The following is a 26,006-nucleotide window of genomic DNA, read 5'->3' as shown; positions in this document are numbered from 1 at the left end:
AGCTCAGGTTGAGTCACATCTTTGAGGAGAAGAGTAAGGAGATGATAGTTGGCTAGGCCTGGGCTCCACGCCTCCTTGCTCTCCATTTTTCCTGCCTTGCAGGGGCCAGGGATGTGATGCCCCTAGAGAATCATCTGATCCAGGGTATTTCAGGCAATTCCTCAAAGGAAAGATTACTTGTCAGGCAAAAACAAAGGATGCTCACAACACAAAACTACAGAATGTCGTAGCTGAGAGGAACCTTAGGAGTCATCCACCCTAACTGCTCTTACAGATGAGGAAACCATGTGGGGTAGAAAATGATAAAGGCCATGGAATTCTGTTTTGTGGCACAGCAGGTTAAGGATGCAGTGTTGCCACTGCAGCAGCTCAGGTTGCTGCTGTGGTGTGGGTTCTGTCCTTGGCGGAAGAAATTCCACATGCTGTGGGTGCAGCCAAAAAAAATTATAAAGGCCATGGGCAAGATACAGAGTGCTGCAGAGTTCAAAGAAGGGAAAGTGCACATTTGGTTGTGGAGATCGGGGAGGGATTTGACCTGGGACCTGACACATACCATGTGGACTGGGCTAGGTTTTGGCTGACTTAAAAATTACTTTTCTGGGAGTTCCCTTGTGGCACAGGGGGTTAAGGACCTGGTGTTATTGCGGCAGCTCAGGTTGCTGTTGTGGTGTGGGTTCAGTTCCTGGCCCGGGAATTTTGGTATTTGTAGCCAAAAAAAAAAAAATTTCTGTTCATAGTCTGCTTATCTCAAATTCCACCACCCATAACTTCCTTGGCTTTTTGAGACCTTATTCATTTGGCCTTGATTTTTTTTTTTTTTTAAGTACACTTTGCTTGGATTTGGTGCTGTGGTTCTATGCTGTTAACCTGTTTGGACTTGACACCATTCTCTGTCCAGCTGGTTGTCTTGAAATAGAGTTTTAACTAAAGAACAACCCCCCTTGGCTAAGAAGGGAGCTGCAAGCCTTTCCAGATATGCTCGTCACTATACCACCCTTCTTGTAATAATGTAAAGACCCAAGTCTTAGCCAGCACGATTAGATGACTCCTCAGAGGTCTTCCGTGTATTCAGAGAAGACCAAGGGTCACAAACACCTTACCGTGTCAGGCGGGTAACAAAGTGTGAAACGGCTTGCTGTTACTTAATACAGAAGTGGTGCTTGTTAGATTTAAATTCTTATTTTAAAAATTAAAGCAAATAAAATCAACGTGCTGCCCAAATAATCTGTGGGTTAGGTTTTGCTCTTGTTTGTTTGTGACTCTTGGGTTAGACAAAACCTTCAGCTATTGTGACAAGTCTTGAAAAACCCCACAAGTCTTTTATCTCCCAAACTGCCGCTCAAGAGCTACTAGATAAAAAATTTGTAAGGTGGAATTCAAGTTGCCCACAGCTGGGCTTCAGACATTTGCAGACCTGTTTTACGAACTGGTGAGGCATTCGGTGTAAGTCAGATTGCTGCAAGTGCTCCTGGGAAAAAGCATCGGAACGCAGGAACGCTCGCGCGGACACTGTTACCATGTAATCCCTTCCCCTCCCCAGCCAGGTGGGTAGTTCCTCTACGCCCCAGATTTCAGCTAAAGAGCTTTGTCATTAGGCCCTCCAGCATCAAGCTGTCCAGAGTGGAAGGAAAGGGGAGGTGATGGAAGGGCATGTGCATCATGGCCTCCCACAGGTTGGATGCCAGTTTCCCTCAGATTCATCACCTATTTTCCTTTAGACCAGGCTGCTCAGAGAGCCGCTAAGCAGCTCACAGCTCTTTTTATCCACACCCCTCCCATCCTTTCCGAGCCTGCCTAAGTCCCACCTGCCCTCTAAAGCCGTCTCCAACCACCCGGGCTGGGAACCTCACCGTCTTCCGGCGCTAGTGCCCCCGTGGCCCCTGTTCAAGGCCTGGGTCACATGCCTGGTTATTTTATTTCATTATTTATTTCATTATTTGCTTATTATTTCATGACTTATTTTCTTAAAGTTTTGGCCGCACCTGTGGCATGTACGCCTGATTGTTTAGATGCGATTGTAAACAGACGCACAAAGACTGTGAGTCCGCCTCACCGCAGCAGCACGGCAGTAACACTGCCAGATGCCTTGCTCAAATGAATGAATGCAACACTCAAGGTGCGACCTACCAGCACTGAGAGCGAGAGCTCCAAGGCACCCACCCCTCCTAGCAGTCCGGAACTACGCGCAATCGCACAACCCAGCTCGCCCAAAACAGCCGAACGCGATCTGCAGCATGGAGGGCGGGGGAGGAGAGCTGCTCTAAGAAGATCCGGACTCTCATAGGCCAAGACGGTGCCAGGGGTGGGCTCTTCTTGCACGAGCGGGCTTGTCTTGCAGGAGTAGGTCGCGCATTGGTCGACCCTTCGGATTGGGGGCTGGGATTGGCCGTGCCCGCCCCAAAGGAGCCGCCGCGCGGAGGCGGGGCGGACCCGAAGGGCGTGGCCGGCGCTCGGTCCCGCCCCTGGCGTTCCGGACTCCTGCAGGAGGGCAGCGGTGACCACCTGAGACCCCCACCTCCGGGCCACCGCATGGGCCTGCTGGGGCTGCGGGCGCCGCAGTAGGCCCTGTCTGGGCGTCCGGAGCGTTCGAGAAGCGGTAAGTATCGGCTGGCGCGCAATGCGAGGCTCGGCCTCCGCGGCGCTAGGGGCTGCGGCCCGGCCCCTCTCCCCTGCGGACTCTGGGTCTGCGAGGTGGGGCCAGGCGGGCGCGGGGCCTCGCGTCCCCCGCCAGTGAGAGCACGGAGGCTTCGCGGGGACGGGGGCGTCCATTTTGCAAGCGGAAGGGCGGGCGCGGGTGGCGGCCGGGAGTCGAGTCGCGGAGGTGGGAGGCTGGCGTTGGGAAAGCCCGAGCGTCGCGAGGCCGGGCCCCGGGAGCGGCGTGGTGGCGCATCCTCCGGGCCGAGCAGCTGCGCCGCGGTTCTGCCCCGGCCGCGGGGGGACTTATTCCTTTCGCGGCCTCGCCCCGGGTGTGCCCTGTTTACCCTGAGCGCTTTCCGGGTCCAGGTGCTCCGGGAGTAAGGGGCCCGCGCTGCTTCTGGATCCCGGCTACCGCAGAGACCTTCTCTTATCCACTCAGGGTCATTCCCACGTTAAGATGGAGACGAACGATGCCTTCTGATCTCATTGAATGCAGTAGCCCCTGCTGCCGTGGGGGAAAAAGCAATTTGTCTCACTTTTTTTTTTTTTTTTTCCCTGCGTAGACGGTCCACCCTTTCCAGCTGTCGTACCTAGAATGGTTCTCAGGCCAGGGGCACAGGACCAAAACCCATTTGAAGTCATTTATAATTCTTAGGTTGGATTCGGTATTGTTTGTAATAAAAATGAGCGGAAGCCTGCCAGTGCCAGAGCAAATTTGGACCTCACTGGGAATTCATTTGGGGGGGCACGAAGATAGGTGGCATTTGTAAACACCATTACCTTCTTAGATCTAAGGTGTGAAGGATGTTAAAATGCATGACAAAATGTGTTGGGTCAGGAAGCCAACTGCCCAGGGCTTGGTTAAAAGAAGAAGAAGTCCTCCCTCCTCATCGTTGTTCCCTCCACCACCGCGGTTAATCAATTCTGGGCCACTGGGCACAGAAAAGAGCAAATAACTCAGGTGTTACCTCTTCTGGAGAGCTTTTTTTTTTTTTTTTTTTAAGCCCCTCCCCCAATAATCACTCCCTTCTTTGGGCCAATTTCTGTAACCTCTCTGTTTTTAAACAACACATGCTGTTTTGTGGTTTCCTTAACCCGTAGCATAATGTTTGGCTTATAGAAGGCACTTAGTGATTGAAGAAAGCTAACAAAACAAAATCAGCAGTGTAGCCAAAAGTTGATGAAATAAAAGCTTTATTTCCTTTAACTCTTTGGGCCAGTTATTCTTACAGGTGAGGGAGGCAGTTGAACTCTGGCTCGCTTAAGTCAAATCACACTTTAGCTCTGCTGTGTTACTGCCTCTGGACGTGTTATTTACTTCTGTACGTCTCCATTTCCTCTGTAAAATTGGAGTGACAATAGTACCTACTCCATGCTTCTGAGCATTAAATAAAATATTGACATAAAATGTTTAGCATAGTTGCTGGCACAAAGAAAATGTTTAGTAGCTCTTAGCAGTTGTTAGGTTAAAAATAAACATGCTTGAACAGATTCGCTGTATTAGCGAATATCTGTATAGCATTTGACCCCTTGAGAGTGTGTCTGCCTTTTGGTCCTTGATTTAAGAAAATCTGTTGGGCCGTTCCCGATTTTCCCCTTCAGTACAGGTATTCAATGGAAGATTACTTGTTTTATGCATTTAGAGTGTCACCGCCCACTGAAGATTGATGGAGTGCCAAGTAACAGTTTGGCCAAGTATTAGAGTAGGATCTGATGCACTCTTCATGTGGTCTGTACTCAGCGTGGTCATGAAAGAACAGAGTGGAACAAATGGGGGCTCATGTGGCTGAAAAAAACCCTTAGGGTGGTTGGTTCAGATGGAGGTGGACCTGAGATGGCTTTCTATCCTTTTATCGTCAGTCTCTTTTCGTGAAGAAACCTTTGAAGTTGTTCACAAACATTGTGAAAAGTGGAAGTAGTCTTCCTCCTAGCTCTAAACCTGTTTGCCAGACCTTGAGGTGGCAGATGCACCCCCTGAGGGGGGATATTGCCTCACTTCCAGGTTTTCCTGTACCACTCTCTGGTGGCAGGAAACAGGCTAAGTTGTTCATATCCTGGAGGAGGTCTCCTTGGCAGGTCTCTTAAATTATTTGGCGTCTCCCAAAGACCATACCTCTTTTTGCTTGTAATTGTCTCAGAATTCTGGTCTCTGAGTCTGCTTTCAGTGTAGCCACATGAATCTTGAATCTTTTCTAGGGAATGCTATTCTCTTTTACAAAAAAAATATAGTTGATTTATTAGAGTGTTGTGTCAATTTCTGCTGTATAGCCAAGTGACTCTGTAGTACTATTCTTTCTGAAGATGCCCTTCCAATTGTGACATTTATAATTAGCCATTAAAAACCTACCACAAGGTGTGTGATTTTTCTAGTGTCCTGTTGGAAAGACCTTAGGACAAGGACCATAAATTTCCTTCTGTGTATGCCTCACATAAGGTGGGCACTCAGTGAATGGTTGTAAAGATATTAGAGTGTTTTTTTCAGAGTGCCGAAACATTGCTGCACTTACCAACCTCCTGAGAACTTGCTAAAATGTAGATTCTAATTCCAAAGCTCTGGGGCGGTGCCTAAGAATCTACATTCCCAACCAGCTTTGAGGTGATGCAGATGCTGCTCTTCCATGGACAGCATCTTGAGTAGAAAGGTACCAACATAAGCATCTATGTTTGCTTTTTAGACATACTGGTAAACAGGCTTTGTATTCTTCTAGTATTGGGATAAAGTCTTGGATTTGGGAGCCTTTTTTCCTATTACTTTTTGTTTTTGTCTTACCAGTTCCTTTATTGTGTTCCAAAAAATGATTTGAGGTATCTTTCCAAAATAGTTCAATAACAGGATTTTAATTAAAGTGATTGAGGCAGTTAGGGTAAAAGAAAATTGAGAAGTCAAAGATGAGTTTAATACAAAAGATGAGTGCCTCTCTGTGCTATACATTTTATTTATTTACTTTTGGCCATGCCCACAGTATGCGGAAGTTCCCCTGCTTAGGGATCGAACCCATGCTACGTCAGTGACCTGAGCCACTGCAGTGACCATGCCGATACTTAACCTACAAGTTCTCACAAGGGAACTTCCTGTGCTATACATTTTACTTGGGTGGGACTACAGATTTGATTCTGAGCTTCCAAGCTGCAAAGGCAAAGAGGAAATTTCTTTAAAAATCAGTTTTCTAAGGTATGTGTGCCCAGGAGTGGGACTGATGGATCATATGGTAGTTCTATATTTAGTTTTCTGAGGTACTTCCACACTGTTTTCCATAGTAGTTGTACCAATTTACATTCCCAGCAGCAGTGTAAGAGGGTTCCCTTTTCTCCACACCCTCTCGAAGATTAATTGACAGCAGGTGTCTGGTTTATTTCTGGGTTCTCTATTCTGTTTTATTGGCCTGTATGTCTGTTTTTGTACCACTGCCGCACCATCTTGATGACTGTAGCTTTGTGATATTGTCTGAAGTCTGTGAGAGTTATGCCTCATGCTTAGTTTTTCTTCTTCAGAATTGCTTTGGCAATTCTGGGTCTTTTATGGTTCCATATAAATTTTTGGATTGTTTGTTCTAGTTTTGTGAAAAATGTCATGGTAATTTGATAGAGATTGCATTGAATCTGTAGATTGCTTTGAATAGTATGGCCATTTTAACAATATTCTTCCAATCCAGGAGCATGGACTATCTTTCCATTTCTTTGAATCCTCTTTAATTTCCTTGATTAATGTTTTAAAGTTTTCAGCATTTAAGTCTTTCACCTCCTTGATCAGGTTAATTCCTGGGCATTTGATTTTTTGGGGGTGTGATTTTAAATGGCACTGTATTTTTATATTCCTTTTCTAATATTTCATTGTTAGTATACAGAAATGCAACCGATTTCTGAATGTTAATCTTGTATCCTGCTACTTTGCTGAATTCATTGATCAGTTCGAGTAGTTTTTGTGTGGAGTCCTTAGGGTTTTCTATATATAGTATCATGTCATCTGCATAGAGTGACAATTTTACCTCTTCTCTTCCAATTTGGATACCTTTTATTTCTTTTGTCTGATTGCTGTGGCTAGGACTTCCAATACTATGTTGAATAAAAGTGGTGAGAGTCGGCATTCTTGTCTTGTTCCAGATTTTAGCAGAAAGGCTTTCAGCTTCTCTCTGTGGAGTACTATATTGGCTGTGGGTTTGTCATAAATGGCTTTTATTATGTGAAGGTATGTTCCCTCTGTACCTACTTTGGTAAGAGTTTTTATCACTAGTGGATGTTGGATTTTGTCAAATGCTTTTTCTGCATCTAATGAGATGATCATGCAGTTTTTGACTTTTCTTTTGTTAATGTGATGTATGACGTTGATAGATTTGTGTATGTTTAACCATCCTTGTGAACTTGGGATGAATCCCACTTGGTAGTGGTGTAATGATCATTTTTTATATGTTGTTGGATTTGGTTGGCTAAAAATTTGTTGAGAATTTCTGTGTCTATATTCATCAAAGATACTGGCCTATAATTTTCTTCTTTGGTAGTATCTTTGGTTTTGGTATTAGGGTGATGGTGGCTTCACAGAATGTCTTTGACTGTGTTCCTTCTTCAGCCTTTTGGAAAAGTTTAAGAAGGATGGGTATAAGTTCTTCTTTTTATGTTTGGTAGAATTTGCCTATGAAGCCATCAGGTCCTGGACTTTTGTCTATAGGGAATGTTTTTATTACATATTCAATTTGATTCTAGGGATCAGTCTGTTCAGTTAACCTGTTTCTTCTTGATTCAGTTTGGTAGGCTGTATGTCTCTAGAAAGTTGACCATTTTGTTGGCATATAATTGTTCATAGTATTACTATTATTTTCATATTTCTGCAATATCTGTTGAGATTTCTCTTTTTCATTTCTTTTGTTTGAGTTCTTTCCACTTCTTGATGAGTCTGGCCCGAGAGAGGTTTGTCAGTTTTGTTTACCCCTTCAAAAGAACCACCTCTTGGTATTATTGGGTTTTTGTTTGTTTTGGTTTTGGTTTTTAGGGCCACACATATGGAAGTTTCCAGGCTAGGGGTCAAATCAGAGCTGCAGCAGGCAGCCTGTGCCACACCCAGAACCTTAACCCACTGAGTGAGGCTCGGAATCCAGCCCGCCTCCTCGTGGTTACTAGTTGGGTTCATTATCATTGAGCCACAACCAGAACCTCTCTATTTTTTGAATCTCTATTTTATTGATTTCCTCTCTGGTTTTTTATGATTTCTTTCCTTTTGCTAATTTAGGTTTTGTTTGCTCTTCTTTTTCTAATTTTTTAGGTGGTAGGTTAAGTTGTTGATTTCAGATTTTTCTTCTTTTTTGAGGAAGGCATGTATTGCTATGGACTTCCCTCTATGAACTGCTTTTGTGACATCTCATAGATTTTGAATGGTTGTGTTTTCATTATCATTTGTCTCGTGGTATTTTTTAATTTCCCTTTTGATTTCCTTGTTGACCCATTGCTTTTTAGTAACATGTTGTTTAATCTACATGTAGTCAGTTTTTTATCATATCTTTTCTATGGTTGATTTCTAGTTTCATCCCATTGTGGCCAGAGAAGATACTTGAAATAATTTCTATACTCTTAAATTTGTTGAGGTTAGTTTTGTGGCCCAGTATGTGATCAGTCCTTGAGAATGTTCCATGTGCACTTGAAAAGAATGTGTATTCTAATTTTTTTTGGATGTAGTGTCCTGAAAATATCAATCAAGTCTAACTTTTCTATTGTGTCATTTAGGATCTCTGTTGCCTTGTTGATTTTCTGTGTGGAAGATCTGTCCATTGATGTGAGTGGGGTGTTAAAGTCTTCTACTATGATTGTATTCCTATCAATTTCTCCACTTACGTCTGTTAGTATTTGCTGTATGTATCTAGGTGCTCCTATATTAGGGGCATATATATTGGTGATTGTAATATCCTCTTCTTGAATGGATCCTTTAACTGTTAAATAGTGTCCTTTTTGTTCCTTATGGCCTTCATTTTAAAGTCTGTTTTGTTTTGTGTGAGTATTGCAACTTCTGCTTTCCTGTCTTTTCCATTTGAATGAAATATCTTTTCCCATCCCCTCACTTTCAACTTATTTGTGTCCTTTGCCCTAAGGTGAGTCTCTTGTAGGCAGCATATTGAAGGCTCTTGTTTTTTTTAATCCAGTCTGCCAGTCTGTTTTGATTGGAGCATTCAGTCCATTGACACTTAAGATAAGTGATAAACATGTATTTATCACCGTTTTAAACCTTTTCTGGTTGATTCTATGTTTTTCCTTTGTTCCTTTCTTTTTTTGGTTGGATGTTTTCCTTTTATGTTATGCCTGTGTCCTCTTCTTTTGAGTTTTTGTGACTGTATTGTTTGGTTTTGATTTGTGGTTGCCCTGTTTTTCAAGTATATTAACCCCTTCCTATATCTACTTGCTTTATCCTGATAGTCATATAGGCTCAAACACATTCTGAAAAAAAAAGAGTCTAGATTTTATTACTTTCCTTTTCCATATTTTATGATTTTGACATCCTTTTTTAACATCTTCATGTTTATCTTGTTTATCCTTTCGCTGTTCCTGTATTTATTGTTGCTTTTACAGCAGGTTTTGTTTGTTTTCCTTTTAGATCTGTAAACTCGCTTATTTAAGTTATTACTTTCCAGTTGTGATTTCTTCCATCCTGTTTCTTCTTTCTTCTTTTTTATTTAGAGGCGCCCTTGCAGTATTTCTTTTAGAATGGCTTTAGTTTTGCTGTACTCTTTCAGTTTTTGTTTGTTGGAGAAATTCTTTATTTTAAATGATATTCTTCTATTTTAAATGATATTCTTGCTGGGTAGACTATTTTAGGCTGCATTTTTTTTCCCTTTTAGAACTTTGAATATATCTTGCCACTCTCTTCTGGCCTGTAGAGAAATCAGCTGTAGAGAAATCAGCTGATATTCTTATGGGGGTTCCCTTATAGTTAACTCTTAGTTTTTCTCTTGCTGCCTTTAGAATCCTCTCTTTACCTTTAACTTTTGCCATTTTTATTATAATATCACTTAGTGTGGACCTGTTTGGGTTCAGCTTGTTTGAGGCCTTCCTGTATCTTGATATTTGTTTCCTTTAGATTTGGAAAGTTTTCAGCCATAACTTCTTCAAATATATTTTCAGTCCCCTTTTCTTTTTCTTCTCCTTCTCCCTATTATGCATAGATTGGCCTATTTTATATTATCCCATAGATCTCTTATATTGCTTTCATGTTATTTCATTTGGTTTTCTGTCTGCTGCCCCGATTGGGTGATTTCCATCATTCTATCTTCCAAGTTACTAATTCGTTCCTCTGCGTTATTCATTCTGCTCTTTAGTGCCTTTAGCTCAGTTTACTTCTCTGCAAATGAATTTTCTAGTTTTTCTTGATTCCTCCGTATATTTTCTAGTTCCTTCCTAAAGCAATCTGTATTACTGTTCATATCTGCTCTCAGTTCCTTCATATTCACCCTTAACTCCTTCATTATTTTTACTGTCTCCTTTTTGAACTAGGTATCTGTGAGACTGCAGAGGCCTGTTTCATTGTTTGCTCCTTCAGATGAGTCTCCTATTTTAACTGGGAATGGTTCCTGAGCTGCTTCCTTTTGTTTGTATTTTTCTTATTCTCTGAGTTTAGGGAAACAAACTACTGTTGTCTTGGAGGGGTATTTATATATGAGGACACCCCTGGGTATTTTGTGAGGGCTTACTATTTATTTTTGGTGTGAGGGCTGCTTTTTTTTGGATTCTTACTGTCACTTTCCTCAATGTGTACAGGGTGTCATCCCCTTGATAGGGTGCTGTGCAGTGGCAAGGACCCACGGGAAGTTGGTGCAGGCTGCTCCTAGTTGCAGGGCCCTGTGAAGTGTAGGTGGTGCCTTGAGTGTGTGGCAGAGGCAGGGTGTGTACATTCCCAGGGGTGTGAGAGCAACAATGAGTGGTGCTTGGTTGCAGTGCCCTCCTCTATGTCGACCTCTGAGGTGACTGGGGCCGTAAGTGGTGCCTGTTCACGGACCCCTAGTGGTATTGGGCCATGCCCACCTCTGGAGTCTGAGATGACTGAGTTTGCCCCCTGATACCTGTAGACCATGCAGAAGGTGCCCTATCACACTTAGCCTGCACAGCAAGTGCCACCACCTGTGGCCTGTGCAAGAGGAGCCTATCTCCTGTAGCCCGAGCAAGAGGCGCCTTGCTGCCTGTAGCCCTGCCCTCCAGGAGTACACGCTTGCACAGAGAAAGATATTCCTATGGAGATCCACTCCTCTCCTCTTGCCCTCCCCAACAATGGTGCCTTGCTTCTGTAGCCCTGCCCTCCAGGAGTACACGCTTGCACAGAGAAAGATATTCCTATGGAGATCCACTCCTCTCCTCTTGCCCTCCCCAACAATGGTGCCTTGCTTCTCCTGTGGGCCCAGACCTCCTCCCAGGTTCCCTTGGCTCTGGCGCTGTGCTCCACAGCCCTTGGCACACTGCTCCCTAGTCCCTCAGGCTGTCTCTTCCCAGAACTGACCTTCAGAGCCTGAGTCTCAGCACCCAGCCCCCTTCCGAGCGTCTCAGGCTGTGGTGTCCTGGGATGCGGTACTGCTGGTCTCTATGGCTCTCTCCCTTCTCAGTCCAGCTGCTGCACTTTTCTCTGCAGCTTTGAATTCCCTCCATCTCAGCTGATCTAAGTTAGGTGGCTTCCCAAGGTGTGGGTTCCTTTCCTCTTTCCCAGCTCCCTCTCAGGAGTGCCCGTCCCTCCTGATTCTTTTTTCCTTTTCTACCCAGTTATATGGAGGGTTCCTTGCCCTTTTCGGAGGTTCAAGTTCTTCTGCCAGCATTCAGTAGATGTTCTGTGCGAATTGTACACGTAGATGGGGTTTTTTTTTATGTGTTTGTGGGAGAAGGTGAGCACGTCTGACTCCTCTGTCATCTTGATCCCACCATTTTTGGTGTGGTTTTGAAAGGTTTATTTTTAATGTTTTGTTGTTAGTATACAGAAATGCAGCCAATTTCTGAATGTTAATCTTGTATCCTGCTACTTTGCTGAATTCATTGATCAATTAAGAGTCCTTTTGTGCGGAATCCTCAGGGTTTTTTCTATGTGTGGTATCGTGTCATCTGCATATGGTGACAGTTTTACCTCTTCTCTTCTAATTTGGTTACCTTTTATTTCTTTTGTTTGTCTGATTGCTGTGGCTAGATCTTGCAATACTATGTTGAATAAAAGTGGTGAGAGTGGGCGTCCTTGTCTTGTTGAGGAGCATTCTTAATAGCTTCTTCTGAAAATCAGTAAGGTTCATATCAGCCTTCATACACGTGGCCTCATGGACTCACAGAAAACTGTCAGTACAGTAAAAGCAATGGCCTGTGGAGCTGCAGCTGCGTGGTCCAGGGCCAGGGTCTTTGGACAGTGGGAATGACCTTTGTTATAGGGGAGCTATTTTTCGGCCTTGCTCTGGGAATAGGGTCCAGTCGATTGACATGTTCAGTCCCTATCATCAACTTTGAGCTTTGTTGGAGGGCAGCAATGCACTGACTGCTCAGGAGGCCAGAGAGCTTGGAGGTGGGGGGATGAGGACTAGAAGTTCAGTTGAGCTCCTTGTCGATGCGGCAGTTGCCTCTCTTTGAAGGCCATCTAAAGACCTCTTGTGACAAGGTAGATTAGTCTTGCTGTGAGGTAGCCCCACTCAGTCAGCCAGCTGGTGAGTGTCCACATGGGAAAGCAAGGGGAGAGCAATCTGGCGATAGCCTTCCCACCACTTTGATTAGAGGCACCCACTGCTCTTCCTAGGGCCCAGGAGGACTCTCTGACTCTGATCCTAGGGAAGCAGCCCTGGAGTGGGGGGGGAAAGGGGATGCTGAGGCCGAGGACCCAGAAGATGGCCGCAACTTGTCACCCAGCCGTGGGACACTAGCCTACCCCTTCATAGCTTTGAACCTGTTCTTCCTCTTCATGTTGCTTGGTTTCACCTGCAGAGGAGGGGGACAGAGCACTCGGGGTAACCTGTCCCAACAGGGAGAGACAGGGCTGATCTAAAGGCCTTCAGGGCTTGGACAGCCAGGGAGGGAGCTGGAAGAGTGGCGGTTGCTCTTAGTCCTTGGTGTCCCAGTCTGAAACCTCCAGCCATGGGATTCCTGGCACCCAGTCCAGTGTGCCAGGGCTGGCTTGGGCCTCTCGTGACTGCCCCTTTTGTTGTCTGCCCCTGCATATATCATTACTGGATTTCATGCTGCCTCCCATGCCTGGACTGGCTTCTGCTTTTAAGTTGCTTTCTTCTGTCCATCTCGTTCCCCCTGAAGCCTTCCAGCAGCGTGACAGTGCTGGGTCCTACCCCACTGCTCCCCCCCCCCCTTTCCTTGTGGGCAGCTTCCTGTTCTAGAGAAAGAGCAGCACGAGAGTCTCTTTGGTTCTCTGGCCAGATTCTGCCACTCCCTGTGTGGCATTTACCATTTACACCTGTGGCCTCCTGGAAAAACAGCAAGAAACTTCAAGGCTTTGTTCCCTAAACTGGCAGGGCTGGCTCTGTCAAGCCACACCTGGGCTCTGTGGCTGGTACAGGTGCCGTCTGTGCACTCAGGTACAGAGAGAGGCCAGAACCCAGCTTCCTGAGCAAAGCTGGTATAATTCAGATTGTTTGAAAGGGAGCTTGTGATTTAAAGAGTCCTGGGAAAAGTCTCCTTGATCAGAGGAGGGTTATTCCCTAAGTCGATTATTTTTACATTTGAATGGTTTAGGTGAGAGAGAAGCATTAACCCCCTAACACACAAGCTGCACACACACACTCTCACACGCTCACTCTCTTCCCAGTCCTCTACTCTCCATCCTGATCAGCCGTGTGTGGGAGGGAGCCCTGGCAGCTGTGACAGGCCTGCACGAGGGTGGGGCAGCAGGTACCAGGAAGGTTAGGTGTCCAACTTACCCAGTTAGTGTGATCCCATGCATGATATGGGGGCATATTTTTACTGTAGGGCAAGAGTAAGCCAAGCCTGTATCACTCCTGATTATATCCGTTAGGTCATACTGTGCCCATCTATCCCGAAAATGAATTTTAATACCAAAGTCTGAGTGGTCCCTAGCATATTCTAAAGCTTATGTGGCTTGTCTCTCGGTTTGGCCAAGCACGGAGCAGAACTGGTGTGTACAGACCTTTCTCAGATGGGAGGCTTGGATTCATTGCTCATGGCCTGTGCTCTGAGCCCTCTACTCAGTCCGACCTCCTGTTTGTTGCTTCCCTGTTTGTAAGGGGGCTGACGGAGGCCTCTGCCCACTGCAGAGCTGCTGGCCTCCAGGAACTCTGTTAAAATTCATGATCAGAGAGCAGGAAGTACCCATGTGGAAATGTAGGTTGTTTAAAGCTACTGACAGCCTAGCAAGTAATTTTCACCTGAGCGATCCGTTGGCTGCTTTGAAAAGGGAGTGTTGTATTCCTGGAAGGGTCTGAGTAGAATCCCCCCCTCCCCCCTCCCCCTCAGAGGCTTAGAAGGAAAGATGATGTGTAAAATCTAGACTCTGGAAACGAGGGCTGGACTTTCAGGCAGCATTGCAGAAAGTGGAGCATCGCAGGGCGAGTGGAGCCCTAGAAATCCAGAGCTCGTTGTAGCACTAGGCTGATGTTTTCTTTGACATGATGGATGTCTTCAGCAGTCATGACTTCCAGGCATGTCCACTGATTATCTCTGTCCTAGTCGACTTCTCTCTTTCTTTGGATTCTGTGGTACTCTACATGCAATTTGGAATGAACACTTAGGGATTTTTTTTTTCTTTCAGATGTATCTGTCTTAGTTCTCATAAAAAAATTGTGTGGTGTGGGGAAAATTGATTTGTTAGGCAGATTCCTCAGTAAGATTATGAAGGGACTGCATATCCAGGTGGAGAAAATAACCACCTATAATCCTTCTTTTCAGAGGTGCCATTTCTATGAAAATCATTGAATTTCAAATCTTTCCTGGTTGCTGAAGGGCCTCTGGCAACACTCTTAACCTAGTTCAGGTTGGTGTGTATACCTGAAAGTTAGCTAGAGGTGCCTTCTGCAGAGCTTATAATTCTAGCTCACTACTCACTCCCAAGATAAACAGACACCTTTTTTTTTTTAATAATGAGATCCAGACAACACAGATTAGAGATCACATCAGGAGAACAAAGGTAGAAGCGTTGTTTGCACCCCTCTCTTGCCCCAGCATCATCTTATTCCAGTCTCTGGTCTAAAGACCACCCCTTTAGTGGAGGGGAACAGGAAGGTAGAGGGGGATTAGCCACACCTCGAGGCCTGACTCTAGCCATTGAGAGAGTTTCTAGAAATGGAGCAAGAAATAGAAATTGGGGGCTATAGGCTAGATTCGGCCTCCACCCTAGTTTTCCAGCCCATGGGCTCAGCTTTTTCCATAATTGTGAAAACAATTTGCCTGTAAGCGTTTTCATGTGCAGTTTCTTAAACAGCCACCAGGTGAGGATGTGGCTGCATGAAAATCCTTCTCAGCAGGATTTGGTCACTCATCTCTTTGTCTCTTTAACCAGTCTCTCCCCTCTTCTCTGTGTGCCTGTTTTGTAGCTTGTCCCCCTGTTGGTTCATAAAGAGTTTGGGTTCTGGAGTCATGCAGGCTGGATTTGACTCTGAGAGGTTTCCCTCTCTGTGAAATGAGGACAAGAGGACCTGCCACCTGTGGGAAATGGGCACCCATTCGGTCTACCAGTGGGAATGTAAACTGATGCCACCTGGTAGCGGTGGAACACACATCAGAAGTACACATGCAGGTCCCCTTCACTCAGCAGTTCTTCTGACTCTGCTGGGGGTGTGCTGGCACATGTGCAGTGGCGTTTGTAATAGCAAAAGTTGGGAAATACCATATATACCCGTAAGTAGGGAACTGGTGGAACAAGCTAGAGCGCATCCTTACAGTGGAGTGTGGTGCTGGGCAGTGGTAAAAACAGGGAGGGTGCTCTCTGTATTGCTAAGAAAAGATCTCCAAGATGTTTCATTAAAAAAGAAAAGTGGAGTTCCTGTCGTGTCTCAGCAGAAACGAATCTGACTAGCATCTGTGAGGACGCAGGATCGATCTCTGGCCTCGCTCAATGGGTTAGGGATCTGGCCTTGCCTTGAGCTGTGGTGTAGGTTGAAGACATGGCTCAGATCTGGCATTGCTCTGGCTGTGGTGTAGGTCAGCAGCTACAACTCCGATTCGACCCCTAGCCTGGGAACCTCCATATGCCATGGGTGTGGCCCTAAAAAGACAAAAAAAAAAAAAGAAAAGATTCTGAAAATTCTGAACAGGGGTCCTGTATCCTTTCCTATGTTCCTATAAAAGGGGGGGAGGATAAAATAGCTTTTTGTGTTCACAAGTGCATCAAGAGGTGAGAAACACACAAAATTAGACTAGTTACCCGTTTTTGTGAGAGTATCTGGTAGTAAATGTTTTGCTTGACTTATGTGAAAAATTGGCTGCTTTTTCTTCCTCTGTTGGACTCTTTTGTTCCTTGTAAGGTGACATGTTGCACCGCTCTGTCCCCCCCAACCCCCACCCCCATGACGCTAGCTGACACTCGGCAGGCCCTGGGCACCAGGTGCCGTCATTATGCCCTGTGTTGCCCTGGCGTGTTTTTGTGAGGCATGGGGACAAGGGTGGAGGGCGATTTACGTCTGCAGTGTATTTTATGTTCGAGTCTATGGTACCTGTCAGAACAGTTCTTCTGATTAGTCCGCATGCACGTGGTGGCTGTGAGGGTGCGTGTGACATGCATGCTCTGCTCTTGGCTTGCTTCTGGTTGCCTGGAGCCTTGCCAGGCGGGCAGGACGCTCCCAGCAGAGCCCTTGCCCGCACACTCACTTGGATGAGGGGGTGGGTAGGGTGGGGAGAGTCTCCCTCTGTGGTCCCTGAAGCTCCTGTCGGAAGGGTTCTGTTTTCACATTCAGCTCTCTGATTGTTCCTTCTTCCCGCCCTGAGCGCTCAGCCTGGTTCTCCCTGCCCGCTACCGGCCTGGTGGGCTTCTCGCTCCCCATCTCGCTCTGTCACAGGCATGCACACTGTGTGACCATTACCCCTGTCAACCATCTGGCTTTCCCCAGCTTCCTTCAGTTACCATGTTAATTGTAAACCAAGCCAGCAGGAGATTGCTCTCTCTGATCGCTGGCTGTCTTTGCAGTGAGAACTGCCCACCTGCTCCACAGCCTAGGGTATGGTTTCTGCTTTGAGGGGGTCCTGCCTTCTCCCCTGGCAGAGCAGGCACCTTGAGAGCCCCTGGGCTCAGCTGAGGCCTGGTGTAGGGTGGTCAGAGCCAGGCTGGAACCGCCTGCCTGCTGCCAGGAGTGTTGTGACAATAGCTGCTGCAGGGCCAGCACAGGGAAGGCCTAGGCCGGACCCCTTACCCAGTGGGACTGGGCTGAGGAGACAGGGACCCAAAAGACTTCAGGCAGGACCAAGCCTTGACCCTGATTTGGACCTGCATTGATCCTTCTGGGCACCTGCTACTGAGACTGCTCCCAGCCACAGGAAAGCAGAGGATAAAATGATGTTCTCCTATGTCCCCTTGGAAGGGTCTAGGGCTGAGGAAGAGCCAGACCTGTTTTTCTCAGAGGAAGAAGCCATCATTTATTCTCATTTCTCTTTGACAAAAAAAAAAAAAAAAAAGTCTTAATCATTAGTAAAAAGCAACGTTTCCTGGACATGGATACAGAAAGTTTCTTTCTCTCTCCCTTTCCCATTTTGTAGGGACCTGAAGCGTCAGAGGAACCCTGACCTGGGGACATCTCAATGGCCCTGGGAGAAGAAAAGGCGGAGGGAGAGGCATCTGCCGACAAGAAGGCCCTGTGTGAGAGGTGGAGCCGCAGGGAGCAGGAACTGGACCCCTCGAGGCTGGTGCTCCGGCAGCAGCCGCCACGCCTGGAAGCTGAGGGAGGGCCCGCCTCCCCTTCGGGGGGTGCTGAGGGGCTCCCTGCCCCTGCCTGCTGCGGCGGGGCTGGCCCTGGCCCCTCTGGAGCCTACCAGCCTCAGGCCAGTGGGGCCAGCAGGGAGCCGGTAGTGGGTGGGTCTCAGCCTGCTCTCGGTTACCTGCTTCTCCCTGCCGGCCTGGGGGCTGGAGACCTGTGCTCCTTGGGAAGCCAGGTAAGTACTAAGTCAGGACTCTAGCCTTACTGCTGCTGTTGGTCTCTGAGTATGTTCACCATCTTACATGCTTCTCCAGGCCCTGAACAAGGGGGGAATTGGGCGAGCCTGGGTGTGATGGTGTCTGTTTCACAGGTTCACGTGGAGAGTTGGGCCTTGGGGCCAGCAGGGGGCTCTGTCCACAGCATCTCTTGTTTCTCAGGAGGGTGACTGGTGACCTTTGGAAGATCAGGGATGCTGTGGCCAAGACCTTCTGGCCAGGGGAGCTGGGACAGAGGGAGCCGTGTCCTGTTTTTAACTTCGTGATGTGGAGCCTTTTTGGGGCCCCTGAGCAGACTTGGAGAAGGAGGGTCCCGAGCTGTGGGCTCCTCAGGACTCTGAGACTGTGTCCCCTTGGGACCCAGGGAACTTGGCAGCACCTTGGAGCCCCTGTAGTGGGCAGCACTGTCCCCGGGCCAGGAGCATTTCCCCGACTGCAGGGCAGCCTTGCCTCGTGGGAATCACGTGGAACAGAGAGTCTCCCTGTCTCTGTGACCTCAGGCGAGTCACCAGATCTTTCGGTTTCTCGGTATAGTTGGGGAGGTTACCTGAGTGACCTGTCCCTCCCAGCTCTGACTTCCTGTTGTGTTCTGCTTGCCAAGGCCTTTCATGGGAATGGCTTTGATCTCCTCTGGGTCACTGTGGCATTGGCTGCCACATGCTGTCCCCACAAAGCCCCATCCTGTGAGGAGGTCCTGAGCGTGACTGGGAGAACACAAGCTGGGTCCGCCCGCTTGGGAGCCAGGGCCTGCGCGAGGCTCAGGGTACAGTGAGGTGAGCAGCAAGGGAGCGAGCACAGAAAGGCTGTTCCTGAGTGTGAGTCTGTGCTTGTTATTGTAACATGGCTCGGAGTTGAGCTGTTAGCCTGAGCTTTTCACCCTGAGCTCATTTAATCCTCATGTCCTGGGAAAGAAGTCCTGTCACTACCCCCGTTTTACAGGTAAGGGAAGTGAGGCTTAAAGTCAGACGTCTGGAAGCTGGCAGTTAGGTGCTGGCGTCAGGTCTGTCTGGCTCCAGAGCCCGTGCCCTTAAACACTGTGCTGTCCTGCTGCCCCCCCCGGAAGGCTCTTCATTGAGCTTATTAAAAATCCGGAGCGAAGAGGCTGAGGGGAATGACTCATTGGGCTGCTGCTCAGTCACCCGTGGTGTGAGCTGAGCAAGGTGGGGCCTGGTGTGTGGCCCGAGGGCCGGGTTTGGTTGTGCCTCCTGTCAGTGACAGAATGCTTGAGGTCCTGTCTGCCCAGGACACGCTGCTCCAAGGCCAGGCTGTGGTCCAGCTTCAGCGCGCCCGAGCTATTTGTGATCTGCTCGCTCACAGACCAGGCATCTGCGAAGGAAGAGCCTTGGGAAGGACAGGGTGGGATCAGTTCAGGAAGACAGTCTGCTCCGCAGCAGCACACACGCTGTCTGATTCGCACCAGCTGCCTCTACCTCTCCAGCCCTTTCCTCAGAATTTTCTGGGCCCCCCAAGAAAACTCCTGAGTTGTCATCGAGGAAAGAGGTTTATTTGGCTGCCTTGTTTTCACCTTTTCCTTCCCTCCTGTGCTGCAGATGGAGGCCAGGCCCTCTGCCTCCGAGGAGCTACCTCAGACTCTCACGGTTCTCAGAGCCACCACTCTTTGCTCAGGCCATGACGCTGACACCGAAGATGACCCATCCCCAGCTGAGTCGCCGCAGGTGCTGGACCTCAGCCCACAGTCCCCTGTCTCAGGCTTTCCGTTCCCATCTCAATGGAGGTCCTCCATGAGCCCGGGCGCTGCCACATCTCAGTCCTCCAGCTGCAGCGGCTCTGCCTCATCCCCGGGCAGCAGTGTCCAGGGTCTCCAGGAAAAGGCGCAGCCTCAGGGTTGCCCCCTCGCCAAGGTCTCCTCCCTGGAGCTGGTTGTCCCACCGGTGGCTTCCTCGGTGGTGGGGCCTGCTCCTCGGCTCCAGTGGTCGCCCCAGCCTGTGTCCTCGGGGAGCGATGCTCCTGGGCTGGCCAGGAGGCGCCTCTCCTTCCAGGCCGAGTACTGGGCCTGCGTGCTGCCGGATTCCCTGCCTCCCTCCCCTGACCGCCGCTCCCCACTCTGGAACCCAAATAAAGAGTATGAAGACCTGCTGGACTATACTTACCCTCTCAGGCCCGGGCCTCGGCTCCCAAAACACCTCGACAGCCGTGCACTGGCAGACCCTGTCCTACAGGACTCAGGCGTAGACCTGGATAGCTTCTCTATCTCCCCAGCAAGTACCCTAAAGTCACCCCCTAACGTATCCCACAGTTGCCCACCAGCCGAGGCCACTGCTCTGCCATTCTGTGGGCCCAGAGAGCCAAGCCTTAGGCAGTGGCCCTCTGGAGCACCCCAGAAGCAGGGTGGTGTGGGGTTGGCATCTTGTAGTCTGCCCACATCTACCCCCAGAGCCCCAGGCAGCAGGGACACTCCGTGGAAGAGTAGAGAGCCAGCCCCAAGGGGCATGAAGGACTGGCCACCTGTGGGTAAGCACCTTGACCTGGACTCTCCCCACCTGAGGACCCAGGAGAGAGGGCGGCCCTCACCCAGGCTAGAAAGAGAGAAGGGGGCCAGCCAGGGCATGGGGCGCCTCGCCTGCACGGAGTCTGGATGTAAACCAGAAGAAGAGGTGGAAAGTGACGATGAGTATCTGGCCCTGCCCACTCGGCTGACACAGGTTTCTAGCTTGGTCTCCTACCTGGGTTCCATTCCCACCTTGGTGCACCTGCCCATTGACGCCACCGAAGGGCAGAGCTCCCTGGATGTGTCGGACAGTGATGGACCAGCTTCCCTCCCGTCGGACTCCAGCCAAAGCCAGCTTCCCTCTGGGGCTGCCCTCAGAGGGTCTGGGAACCCTGAGGGCCAGAACCACTGTTTGCTGCGCTCCTTTGTCCGCCCAAGGGGCTCTGCAGGGGAGGGCAGTCTGGTGAGCAGCCAGGCGCTCGAGGTCTCTGGGCCACTGAGAACACGTACCTCCTTGCCATCTATGTTGGACCGGCAGGCATTCTTGGATCCCGATGCTGAAGGGCAGCCTCCTGGGAAAGGAGCACAGGGAAGGGAGTCGCTCGTGCAGTGTGTGAAGGTAAACGTGACATTTCAGAGACTGTGCGTCCACTTGTTTGTCTCTTCTTCCCCCTAGTCCACAAAGCTCATAAGAAAATCCAGCCGTGGAGTTCCCTTGTGGCACAGCAGGTTAAGGAGCCGGCGTTGTCACTGCAGCAGCTCGGGTCACTGCTGTGGCACGGATTTGATCCCTGGCCTGGGAACTTCTACATGCTGCAGGTGCAGTCAAAAAATACCAGTAACACTGAGCACTAATGTGCCAGGCACTGTACTGCACCTCCTCCTGTTTCATCCTTCTCACTCTACATGTTCTCATGTCATAGTTAGAGAAAAGGCCATGAGAGGTTAGGTACCTGCGCCTTCGTGGTCAGCAAGGGTTGGAGCCTGAGCTGCTAACTGCTGCTCCAGGCTGTTCCACAAGGCTCCTGGCCTTGAGGAATAAGAGGTGCTCTGCACAAGGAGGGCCTGTGCTTGGCTGCCTTTAGGAAATACGGGCTCAACCAAAGTAAGCGTTTTCTTAGAGCTTCAGTTTGATAATGTGGTGGAACTGTAGGGCTGGGAGTATCAGATGCACCATTTCCCTAGACTTCTTGGCCACTGAACCTTCTCTTGTAGACCATCTAAGACTGTGTGGAGATGGCTCTGATTCTTCATGGAATAGGGTTGTCGGCATTAGGCAGATGTGAATTTCAGCTCAGTTTTTTCTTTTTTTTAAATGAAGTCTAATTGATTTACAGTGTTGTATTAGATTCTGATGTACAGCAAAGTGATTCAGTTTCATATATGTTTATATATATAACTATATATAGTTATATATGTGTAATTTTTCAGATTGTCTTTCATTATAGGTTATTAGAAGATATTGAATGTAGTTGCATGGTCTATCACAGTAGGACCTTGTTTATTTATATATAGTGGTGTGTATCTCTTTATCCCAAACTCCTAATTTGTCCTTCCCTCCTCCCTTTCCCAAGTTTGTTTCCTGTGTCTTTGAGTCTGTTTTGTAAGTAAGTTCGTTTGTGTCATTTCAGATTCCACATACAAGTGATATCCTGTGAGATTTTTTTCTAACTTCATTTAGTATGATCATCTCTGGGTTCATCCACATTGCTGAAAATGGCATTTTTTTGGTTTTTTTCTGTGGCTGAGTAATACTCCATTGTATATATGTACCACATCTTCTTTATCCATTCCTCTGTCAGTGGACATTTAGGTTGCTTCCCTATCTTGGCTCTTATAAATAATGCTGCTGTGAGCATTGGGGTGCATGTATCTTTTTGAATTAGAGTTTTTGACTTTTCCAGATACATTCAGCTCAATCTTGGAGGTTTCTTGCTTGTAGAATGTGGAGCTTTGGGAATTCCCTGGTGGCACAGTGGGTTAAGAATCTGGCCTTATCACTGAAGAGGCCTGGGATCGGAACAGGGACAAGCAGCTTTAATTCTGTCATTTTCAATCATAGGATCCAGTCAGTCATGATCATGGTCACATAGTTTATGTTCATGTTTTTCCCAGGAATTGGTCTGAGTCAGGTGGGCCCCTTCTGGGCTGTCCCCGTCTCTGCCCTCATACGAGCTCCTCTGTCGCCACCCGCAGGGCTGGCATTTCTCAGACCGAGTGGAGACGGAACCAGGGTGCACACTGCACATTGCCCTGGTGGGGGTCCGGAGTCTCGGGATAGGGCAGGCAGGGAGAGAGGAGACCATGCCTCGGTGAAGGGATGCTCTGGGAAGTGCACAGTCTGTATCCTGAGATTCCCACGGTATTTTTAGCCTTTGAAAATGGAAACAGTGGTTCCGTGGGTAACACCCTGTGTTCTTTTACTTGTCTCCACAGACCTTTTGCTGTCAGCTGGAAGAGCTGATCCGCTGGCTGTATAATGTAGCCGACCTCACCGACCATCTGACTCCACCCAGGTCCAGCCTCACAGGCCTCAAGTCTTCTCTGCAGCTTTACCGGGTAATACGTGCTCCTGGCTTCTGGCTGAGTGTCACTCATGAGAGCGGGGGCTAAATTACTTGATTAGGAAGTCAGAGTCTTAATGCTGGAAACTGTAACATGTATGAGTTATTTCCCAGGCCAGGTAGAGTTTGAAGAAAATAACTTTTATTTATCCTCAGTCAGAAATACTTCAGGGTGGTTTATGATGTCAGATGTCTCGGGGGTTGATAGGTGTAGATTTGCACTGATAAGTCACGAGACACACACACGGTTATTTAAATTAAGGAAAATTAAAGATCAGGTTTTTCCGTTGTTCTGGCCACGTTTCAGGTGTTCGGTCATCACGTTTGTCTAGTGGGTACCATACTGAACAGAGCAGATGGGACATTTCCATCATCACAGAAAGTTCTGTTACCACTGACTGGTATTTAAGGATTTGAGTTGAAATTGTATTGACTCCAGAATATACACAAGGCATTTTGATGGTATTTCCACAACAATATGATTCAATTTGCTTCTCGAGGTATTTTGGGGCGGGGGGTGGGATAGGGATTGCCTCTTGTTAGGTTTTGTTATTTTAAAAATCTCTTTGTGGGTTTTGGTTAACTTGACTTTGGGACAGGTATATTCATAGTGGATAGTTGGTTCTGTTTTGGCATAATTATCAGTAGTTCCCCCTTCATTCTCGGAAGTGTTCTAAACTGGATGATAAAATATATCAGTTACCCTAAGCGTTAACATTAACTTTGAACTACCTGCTGACTCCTAGCATGTCTGGTTGTTCAAGCCTCTCTTGCCTCTTCTGAAGGAGCAGAGGTGGTATTTGTGGTCTGAACTCGATGCTAGTCTACAAAGGGTTTTCTGGAAAAGTTGTTTGAGCAGAAGAGAGCATTATTTACTTGTGCCTGAACCAGGGCGGCAGCACCCAACCCAGAGCTCCCACCACACCCAGGCTGGAGGGCCTTTGCTTTCCAGCTTGGAGCCAACTAAAATTTGGGGGAGGGGGCTTGCCGGGGCAGGCCAGCTGCCCTGCCCTCGTGGGAATGCTGTTTCCTGCTCGGCAGAGAGGTTGCCATGAGCTCTTCCCCCAGAGTGCACTTGAGAGGAAGGCTGAGTCTCAAGGTCCTCTGTGTGCCGCCTCCAGGAGCATGTACAGAGCTGTGCACACCCCCGGGATGCCCAAGGGCAGCACTGCTGAGGAGAGAGGAAATGACCCTAATAGGGCTTGTGCAGGTGGTCTTTCCAGAATGCCTCAGCCTCGTTCCTATCAGAGCAGGTGTCAAAACAGCTCCATCCATTTTTTCCCTCACTCCATCCTTCTGTGCCTCAACTTCCAGGCTGGTCCTGAGCAGCTCTCTTGCTTTGTGGGTAGAGTTGAGATCTGAGCTGGGAGATACCTTGCCGGTCAGTGAAGCCTGACCCACTTGTGTCACCCACGCACGCAACTATGTCACAAAGTGGGACCACACTGTCAACCCCACACAGAATGGCGCTTAACTCATGTATATGTTTGAGGTACCTTGACCCCTGCTTAGATACCTGATGTAAGCACGTACACTTGTGTTCATATATTTTCACTGTGACTCTGTCTTACATACTTTGTCTTAATGACACAGTCTGTGGCAGCATATAAACTAGCCAGAGTACTAAAGAATAAAATAATAAGTATAGGTATTAGGGCAAAGGAGAACTGTCAGCAGGAATATAGTAAATCCAGAAGTAAAGTTGTAACTTCAAAATGTGAACTGCCAGTTTCTCCACCCAGTACTGAAAGTGGTCATGAATTTGACTTTACATCTTTGCAGCTAAAGGAACACCAGAAACAGCTATAAGATTTGATACCATGAGGGGAAAAGAAAGCAGCTGTTTAGGAGACTTACAGCTTCCCTGAGGCCTGCCCAGGGTCCACAAAGGGGGGAGCTCCCTGTGCTCACGGGCCCTGTGCCTCTTGTGGCTCTTACCGAGTCCGTTAGGACACAAGACTGTGTTTGAAGACTCTCAGGAGCCCTGTGAATTTAAGGAGAACCTGTGAGTGCAGCACCAGCAGGAAACCCTGACTCCAAGCTGTTCATGAGCCAGACTATGCCAGGGAAAAGAAAACCCTGCTTTTCTCATACTGTAAACAGAAAAAAGGATTGGCTCTGTTTGCCTTGGGCCTAAAGAAAGTGAAGTTAAACTACTGGACTGTTTACTTGAATTCTGAAGACTGGGTGGGTTAAAGGGGGATCGAGCCACTGTACAAGGGATCATTTTTGGTAACTTTTACAAAATTATAGTAATGAGGCTTTGTTCTTTTCTGATATGCTTTAAGCAATTTAAGAAAGATATAGACGAACACCAGCCCCTGACGGAAAGTGTCTTACAGAAAGGGGAGATTCTTCTTCAGTGCCTGTTGGATAATACCCCAGGTAAGATGCTTAAGGTTGGGAATTTAGCCAGTAGTTCCTCTCAGCACGAGTCCAGAACCCACACCCATTGGGAAGGAGCCAATAGTGCAAGGGTCCCTCCCATCCGCACCCATTGCCTTCCACTCCACAGCCATCTACGGCCCCCATGTCATCACAGCCCCTCAGCCACACGGTGAGGCAGTCGCAGCCGTTGAAGGTGCCCTGAGAAGCTGGGTGTTGAACCTGCAAGAATGATGCTCTTTGGCTTCTGCTCTTATCTTTCCCTGGTGGTGATGTGTGTGGGAGTGCAGGCTTTAGCCCAGCTGTTCTTGGCTTCCGGGCTAGGATGTTCAGCGGGGAGTCCCTAGGGTTCCCTTCCATCCACAGTGCGGGCTGGGCCCCTCTCTGGTTATCTGCTTTGGAGAAGGATTTGTTCTAGGGTCTGAGAGCACTCAGTCTATTCTCCAGGAAGATTGAAGGAAGAAGGGAACAGATGAGAGGGGACAGGTGGACAGTGGTCACAAACTAAGCTCGAGCCCACTTTTCAGGATGGCTTTCCAGGTTAAGGTGTGAAAAGTCAGATTTCAAGAGTATATCGCAGATTGCAGGGGTTTACTCTTGACTTTGCCCTTGCTGGGGGCAGATAAGAGAAGACGCGCTAGGAGATTGCTGGGTTAAAGCAATGAACTGATGGACCCCAGTGCAGCCCCTAGTTTCCTATAAGACTGAACCACCAAGTGCTGTAAGAGCCCATCTATATTATGCCTCAGTTTTGGAGTGAAGTGGGGTTTACACTGGAAGCAAACAGCGTGAGCAAAACTGGGCAGGAGCCACTGGCTTGAGAGGTGATGAGGTGGCACTTTCCTGACCAGAAGTAGTGGGCAGGTGCGTGGTAGGGGGTGGAGTAGGAGTTTCT

The 26,006-nt window shown here is 48.0% G+C and overlaps 1 protein-coding gene across 3 annotated transcripts in view; it reads left to right on the top strand.

The window, feature by feature from the left end:
* The first annotated feature begins 2,457 nt into the window (after positions 1–2,457).
* CEP68 (centrosomal protein 68) overlaps positions 2,458–26,006 on the top strand; it is a 28,868-nt gene continuing 5,319 nt past the window's right edge. For all 3 annotated transcript variants that reach the window (XR_007135112.1, XM_047781929.1, XM_047781928.1), the window contains exons 1-5: positions 2,458–2,596; positions 17,281–17,673; positions 19,264–20,781; positions 22,599–22,721; positions 25,015–25,111. Coding sequence is in view for 2 of the 3 variants with exons in the window: in XM_047781929.1 (XP_047637885.1) it covers positions 17,323–17,673; positions 19,264–20,781; positions 22,599–22,721; positions 25,015–25,111 (2,089 nt within the window). In the remaining variant the exon portion in view is untranslated. The remainder of the gene's footprint in view (positions 2,597–17,280; positions 17,674–19,263; positions 20,782–22,598; positions 22,722–25,014; positions 25,112–26,006) is intronic.

The sequence above is a fragment of the Phacochoerus africanus genome, chromosome 5 (assembly GCF_016906955.1).
Source record: "Phacochoerus africanus isolate WHEZ1 chromosome 5, ROS_Pafr_v1, whole genome shotgun sequence".
Taxonomy (NCBI): Eukaryota; Metazoa; Chordata; class Mammalia; order Artiodactyla; family Suidae; genus Phacochoerus; species Phacochoerus africanus.
The sequence above is the reverse complement of the archived record's forward strand: the minus strand, read 5'-3'. Positions and strand labels throughout refer to the sequence as shown.